The 6,793-nt window shown below is 55.4% G+C and overlaps 1 protein-coding gene across 1 annotated transcript; it reads left to right on the top strand.

Annotated features, from left to right (window-relative positions):
- Positions 1 to 2,066: 2,066 nt before the first annotated feature.
- PAM16 (presequence translocase associated motor 16) lies at positions 2,067 to 6,198 on the top strand. The gene is made up of 5 exons (XM_035132217.3): positions 2,067 to 2,142; positions 2,956 to 3,040; positions 3,381 to 3,517; positions 5,348 to 5,413; positions 6,042 to 6,198. The coding sequence occupies exons 1-5, from the start codon at positions 2,140 to 2,142 to the stop codon at positions 6,132 to 6,134; spliced, it is 384 nt and encodes a 127-aa protein (XP_034988108.1). The 5' UTR covers positions 2,067 to 2,139; the 3' UTR covers positions 6,135 to 6,198.
- Positions 6,199 to 6,793: the final 595 nt, after the last annotated feature.

Raw genomic sequence — 6,793 nt, forward strand, 5'->3', positions numbered from 1 at the left:
AAAGAAGCTCAACAACTTTGGCTCTACCCCAAAAGGCTCAAAATTTTAGCTCTTCACCCCCCCAATGGGGTTTTCCACCTGCCTCAGAAAAGCTCAACAACTTTGACCTGAACCCCTTAGAAATGGGCCTTCCTTAAAAAATCTCAACAACTTTGACTTGAACCCCTAAAAAGGGGGGTAGATTATTGCCAGTTTTTAACTCTGTGAGTAGATCGCAGTCTCTTGGGAGTTGGCCACCCCTGCTGTAGACCATTTGCAGTCTTTAACTGTCATCAACAGCTATCAGTCTGTCAATCACCCACTCCCTCCACCGTTATGAGTAATAACTCTCCCCCACCACCATCTGACTATATATAAGTGTCTGGGGACTTCTGCTTCAGTGTATCTGAAGAAGTGTGCATGCACACGAAAGCTCATACCTATGACAAACTTAGTTGGTCTCTAAGGTGCTGCTGGAAGGATTTTTTTTATTTTGTTTCGACTACGTCAGACCAACACAGCTACCTACCTGTAACCAGGAATAATCAGACAAGGGACTTAAATCCACGATAAATGTGCATGTAAGAGGAGTGTGCGCACATTGGAGCACATTGTATGCATGGATTTTTTCCATCTGGGCACAATCCTCACCTGTCTGTACTTTCCGAACTTTCATTTTGCTCCTGTCCTTCCAAAGCATGGGTAGGCAAACTAAGGCCCGGGGGCCGGATCCAGCCCAATTGCCTCCTAAATCCGGCCCGCAGACGGTCAGTGTGTTTTTACATGAGTAGAATGTGTGCTTTTATTTAAAATGCATCTCTGTGGGGCATAGGAATTTGTTCTTTTTCTTTTTTTCAAAATATGGTCTGCCGTCCACCCCCCAAGGTCTGAGAGACAGTGGACCGGCCCCCTGCTGAAAAAGTTTGCTGACCCCTGTTCCATAGGGTGCGGTGTTTACAGCAAAACAGCTCTTTTTCTGCTTTCACTTTAGCGCAAAGCAGCCGTATTAAACATAAAATTTACCCTTGTGGTTAAAGGAGTCAGGAAAGGAAAAACCATAATAAAAGAAAAGGATTTCCCACGACAAAGCAGAGCCTCCTTTGTTCTCTCTTTTGGAAGTGGACGGGGCAGCTTCCCCTATATTCCACCCCAAAGCCTTTTCCTTTAGCTGTGTCCTTGCTCTTGACCTTGGGGGAGGTGAGCCTGCTGGTGGGTCCAGCCGCAACACACACATTTTCAACCTGCTCTTTTGCACAAATCCCAAGACTGTGAAATGCTGTTGAGACTTTGGTTGCACAGTTCCACGTACTACAATTTTTGTTTTTTTAAAGGTAAGCAAAGACCTGCAAAGGCCCAGGGAGGGTGGGAAAGCGCCATTCATTCTGGAGGAGGGGATGGCCGCACAAAGGGCACCGGCATAACCCAGCCAGCACCACTCACGGAGGAGAGAGAAAGGTCCCAGGAAGGACTGGCTGGCTGGGGAGCGTGGGACACTGGGCGCTGGACTGCTGGACGGGGCTGCCTGCTCTACTCCGGCCACAGCCAGGCCCCTCGGAGGCTCGGACGTTGTTCCCCAAAGAAAAGGCCACCCTTTGCTGTGCCTGCGCCACCAGAAGAGTTGCCACCTTATTATTATTATTTCTTTCCCCCCTCTGCTCCTGTGATTTTAACAGCCGGGCATGCAGGCGCCGCTTCACGCCGTCCCCGGTGCCTGCATTGCTGGGGGCTGGACTAGATGGCCCCTGGGTACCCCTCCTAAGTCCGCATTTCAATGGCTCCAGCTCCTCATACGGTGGAGGGGGGGCGCTCCTTCGCGAGAGGCTTTCATAAAGAGGCCGCCTGCCAGGGATGCTTTAGCCGCGGTTCCTGCGTCGAGGGGCTGGACTAGATGACCACTAGGGGATTCCTCCTAACTCGACCGCGATACCGGCATTGCGCGTCGCCTCCCGGTCGCTAGGGACCGCCCTCGACCCCGAACCACCACCCGGGGCGGCGCTCTAGGCCCGAAGGAGGCTGCGGGATCCGCTTCCGGTCGTGAAGGCGGAAAGGGCTTCTCCATCCGGCCCGGCTCGTCTCTATGGTACCCTCCTTCCCCGGGAGCCGCCGGATCATCTCGCCCTTGGGCCGCCCAAGGAGGGAGGGAGGGAAGGAGGGAGAGGCATGGTGAGTCCGGGGGGGGAGGGGAGGGAGGGGGTCCGGGAGCCCCCCGCCCGCCCCCCGGGAAAGGGACCCAGGCGTCCGAGCAGTGCGCCCCCCCTCAGCCCCGCACAGGGGGACCCTCGTGGCTTCCCCAGATCCCTCCGTCCTCCCTCGCCCCCTCTCCTCCCTTGGAGCCCCAGGAAGGGACCCAGGCGTCCGGGGCTTCCCCCCCCCTCCCGCCTTCCCCGTTTTGCTTCCCGCAGCCCAGAGAGAGACTTGGCGCCTCCCGAGTTTCTGGACCTCTGGGTCGCGGGTTCGAGCCCCACGTGGGGCAGGAAGCTTTCAGGGGGGTGGACTAGATGACCCCGGGGGTCCCTTCCAGCTCCACGGTTCTGAGGTTGTGTGATGTACAGGCAACGGGAGCGCCTCCTCCTCCTTCGCCCTCCAACCTCCTTCCTCGCCTCCAGTCTCCAGCCTCCTGGGCCTCCTTTTCTCCCCCCACCCCCACCCCAAGGACCCCCACACACAGGGGGCTCCCCATCAAGCGCCCCCCTTCCTGCCGCTTCCTGGCATCCCCATCCAGGGTGGGGGTGGGCCTTGCGCTGCCCCCAAACGGAGACCCAGCAGAGAGGCTTTTGGGGGGGGGCTCAGTGGCTGTTGCCCTCTGAGCACTGAAGGGGGCTGGTTCCCAAGGGCAGGAGCAAGCTGGTCAAGTGGGTGACACAACCCCCCCCCTCCCAGACACACACAGAGCGTGAGGGGGTGGCAACTGCCTGGTGAATGCCCTCCCCCCCCCAATATCCCAGGTGCTGAGCATGGTGACTCTTCCCTTGGCAGGCCAAGTACCTGGCGCAGATCATCCTCGTGGGGGTGCAGGTGGTGGGCAGAGCCTTTGCCCGGGCGCTGCGGCAGGAGTTTGCAGGTGAGTGCCATGTGGTTACCCTTTCTCCGCCATGCTTGCTTTTTGGGGGTGGAGAGACTCTGTGGGCTGCCTCTCTTGCTCCCATGGCCTCCCCACGCTTCGTTGACCTGGCGCAATGTGGCCCTTGGCCTTCTCTTTGGGGATCTCAGGGAGCTGTCACAGAAGTCTCCCAAGTTCTGGGCCGGCCAACGCCAGCCTTGTGACCCTGGGCTGGGAAGCTCCCAAGGACAGCCCAGCTGGCAAGGCCACCCTGAGCCCATTTGCGTCATGAGCATTGCCAGCCCCACTGTCCAGAGTGGGGGGACGGAGAGGGGTAACCGAAGCCCTCTTTCCAACGCAGCCAGCCAAGCAGCAGCCGACGCGCGAGGGCGCTCAGGGCCTCAGTCGGAAGCAGCCTCCAGCATCTCCGGCCTCAGCCTGCAGGAGGCCCAGCAGATCCTCAACGTCTGCAAGCTCAACCCAGAGGATATTCAGAAGGTAAGTACCAACTTGGGGGGGGGAGAGTATGAGGCTCATTCCTTGGTGACTGAGACCCACAATTGAGCTTTCAGAGCTTTTGTATAGGGATACAGGAAACTGTTCTACTGCAATGCGCTCTACGCTCTACCTTTGAAGCTGACCCCGAAACTACAATTAATCCAGAATGCAGCAGCTAGTCTGGGGACTGGGAGTAGCTGCCGAGACCACATAACACCAGTCTTGAAAGATCTACATTGTCTCCCAGTACAATTCAAAGTGTTGGTGCTGACCTTGAAAGCCCTGAACCAGACATCCCCAAACTGCGGCCTTCCACGTGTTTTGGCCTACAACTCCCATGATCCCTAGCTAACAGGACCAGTGGTCAGGGAAGATGGGAATTGTAGTCCAAAACATCTGGAGGGCCAAAGTTTGGGGATGCCTGCCCTAAACGGCCTTGGCCCAGTAGACCTGAAGGAGCTTCTCCACCTCCATTCTTCAGCCCGGACACTGAGGTCCAGCTCTGAGGGCCTTCTGGCAGTTCCCTCATGGCGAGAAGTGAGGTTACAGGGAACCAGGTAGAGAGGGCCTTCTCGGTGGTGGTGCCCACCCTGTGGAACACTCTCTCATCAGATGTCAAGGAAATAAACAACTATCTGACTTTTAGAAGACATCTGAAGGCAGCCCTGTTTAGGGAAGTTTTTGATGTTTGATGTTTTATTGCTTTATTATTACTATTACTATTACTAAATTATTATTATTATTATTATTATTATTATTATTATTATTACCAAGTCAGATCTTTGGTCCACCGAGCTCAGTGTTGGTAGAGCAAGAGACTGATTTTAATCTCACGGTTATGGGTTCGCGCACCACATTGGGCCAAAGGATTCCTGCATTGCAAGGGGTCGGCTTCCAACTCTACAATTCTATGAATCTGCCCCACTGAGAGACAACAGTGGCTCTCCAGGATTGCAGGCGGGCGTCTCTCCCAGCCTGACCTGGAGATGCCAGTGAGATTGAACCAGGGACCTTGAAAGGCAGACACTCAGCCCCCCCAGTTGCAGCCTTACCCCATGTGGGCATTCATGTTCTTTTGGATTCCCCGGTCACCGTGGAAACCACACGAGGCACACTGGGAAGCAGTATTTCTCATGGCGCTAGAACTTAGTGGCTGATCCCAAAGCTGATTCTCTTCACAACTGATCCATGCCGATGTTGCTTGTTTATTCCTTGGATTTATATCCCAGCATTTTTATTCCAAGGAGCTAGAGATGGCCTGCATGGCTCCCCCCCCTTCATCCTCACATCAACCCTGTGAGGTGGGTTGGGCTGAGAGGCAGTTGCTTGGCCCAAGGTCACCCAGGGAGCTTCCGTGGCCCAAACAGGGATTCGAACCCTAGTCTCCCAGGTCCCTGCCTGACGCTCTTAAGCCCTACTCCACCCCTGGCCAGGATGACTGCAGCTGATGGGAGCCAGAGTCCAGCAACATCAAGAAGGGCTGTGGATCAGTGGAACTCCCTGCCACAAGTCACCCCTATGCCTTAGGTAGCTTCAAAAGGTATTAATTAAAACTCACAGAGGAGGAGGAAAAGGCCGTCTGTGCTTATTAGCCATGACAGTTAAATAGTACCTCCCCCTGCAGAGACCAGGGGTGGAGTGCATGGCGGGGGTGGGGCAGGGAGCCTCTGGCCAGCCACCAAGGGAAGCAGAACGCTGGCCCTTTTCTTCCGATCCAACTGGGCTGCTCTCCTACTTCCCTTGGTCCACCTGTTTTCCCAGAGCGTGGCAGGGACGGGGCAATTAATCGTGCTGCTGGTCATGCGGGCATTCTTTGCTTTTCCTTGGCAGAACTACGAACATTTATTCAAAGTGAATGACAAATCTGTGGGGGGTTCTTTCTACCTGCAGTCGAAGGTGAGTTTGGGGGGGGTGGAACTGTGCTTGTGCCCCCTCCCCCTAGGAAGCCACAGGAAACTGCTCATTCCCCTGCTCATTTTGTATGTACACATATATTTCTATTAATGATTATTAATGATTGGGATTTTCTTCCCTATGATTTTAGCTGTTCTTGTTTTATCTGTAAGCTGCCATGAGTCCCTGTCAGGGATTATTATTATCTATAATAATATATAATTGTGCCTTCCACAATCCCCTGGTGGAGGGGATGCAATTAAGAGACGGCTTTGCTCCCTTTGTTGTACTTTATTGGCAAGCTGAGCATCGTTTTCAGAGATCCAAACTTACCCAAAATAAATAAAATGTGGTGTGTCCCAAGTGGCAACCTGAATGACCTCTGCCCTGTGCCCCCTTTCTTCTAGCCAAGCCCCCTCATTTCCTTGGAGTTCCCAGAGATCAGAGAGGCCCCAAAGCCAGGATTTCCTCCTCCACCCACCCCCCTTCCTTGCTTGCTCCTGAGCTGTTTTCAAAGCCCTCTGGCAGATGCCCTTGGCACAGCCGATGCCCTCGCCCTGTGTGTGTGTTGGCCTCCTGCCGTCTTTTTGGAGCAGCGGCAGCTACTGAGTGCCAAGTCTGTGCCCTGCAGGTGGTGAGAGCCAAGGAGCGCCTGGACGAAGAGCTGCGGATCCAGTCGCAGCAACGGCGAGAACAAGACGCAGAGCGCAAGCCAGACACGTAGCAGAGCCCACTCCCGCCGGCCTCCCCGTCTAAAGTATAGCTAGCCAATAAATTGCCCTTGTGTAGCTTGCTCCTCTCGGCCTCGCAGTCTGTTGCCAGGGGGTGGCTGGGGGTGCAGATCCAGCGCCAGGATGGGAACCATGGCAGGGGCTGGAGTGTCCCTCCTTCTCAGGGGTGTCTTTTCTGGCCAAGCAACAAACAATTCTGCGATCTGCTTCCCAAAGCTTGCAGAGAGGCATTTGATCCGACAGCTTGTGGCTCTGTGAGGAGCAGCCCGGCCTGTGGACTGACTGCGGTCGTCGCCCAGCTGCTAAGTTCGGCACTCGCTGCTGCGTCAGAAGCATGCTGGACATCCTATGGGAGCCTGCAGGCAATTCCTAGACAGCTCACCCCAACACCCCACTTCCCTCCCACAACTCCTCGAGCAGGTGGGTGCTGGGAGTCCGGGAGCTTTTTTTGGTGGGGGGAGCCCAGGTTCCTTGTCCCTGATGCAGACAGTTCCCAGCTAGATGTGGCCAGGGCCTGGCTTCCGTGTCAGGAAGCAGCTTCCCCTGCGCTTCTGGCCTTCCCTGAGGTCGGCAGGAAGGCAGAGGCAGGACGCAGGAAGCCATGCGCTGCTCCAGGAGGCAGGATCTGCTGTACCTTCAGTGCCAGAGTTTT

The sequence above is a fragment of the Zootoca vivipara genome, chromosome 13 (genome assembly GCF_965207765.1).
Source record: "Zootoca vivipara chromosome 13, rZooViv2.hap1.1, whole genome shotgun sequence".
Lineage (NCBI taxonomy): Eukaryota > Metazoa > Chordata > Lepidosauria > Squamata > Lacertidae > Zootoca > Zootoca vivipara.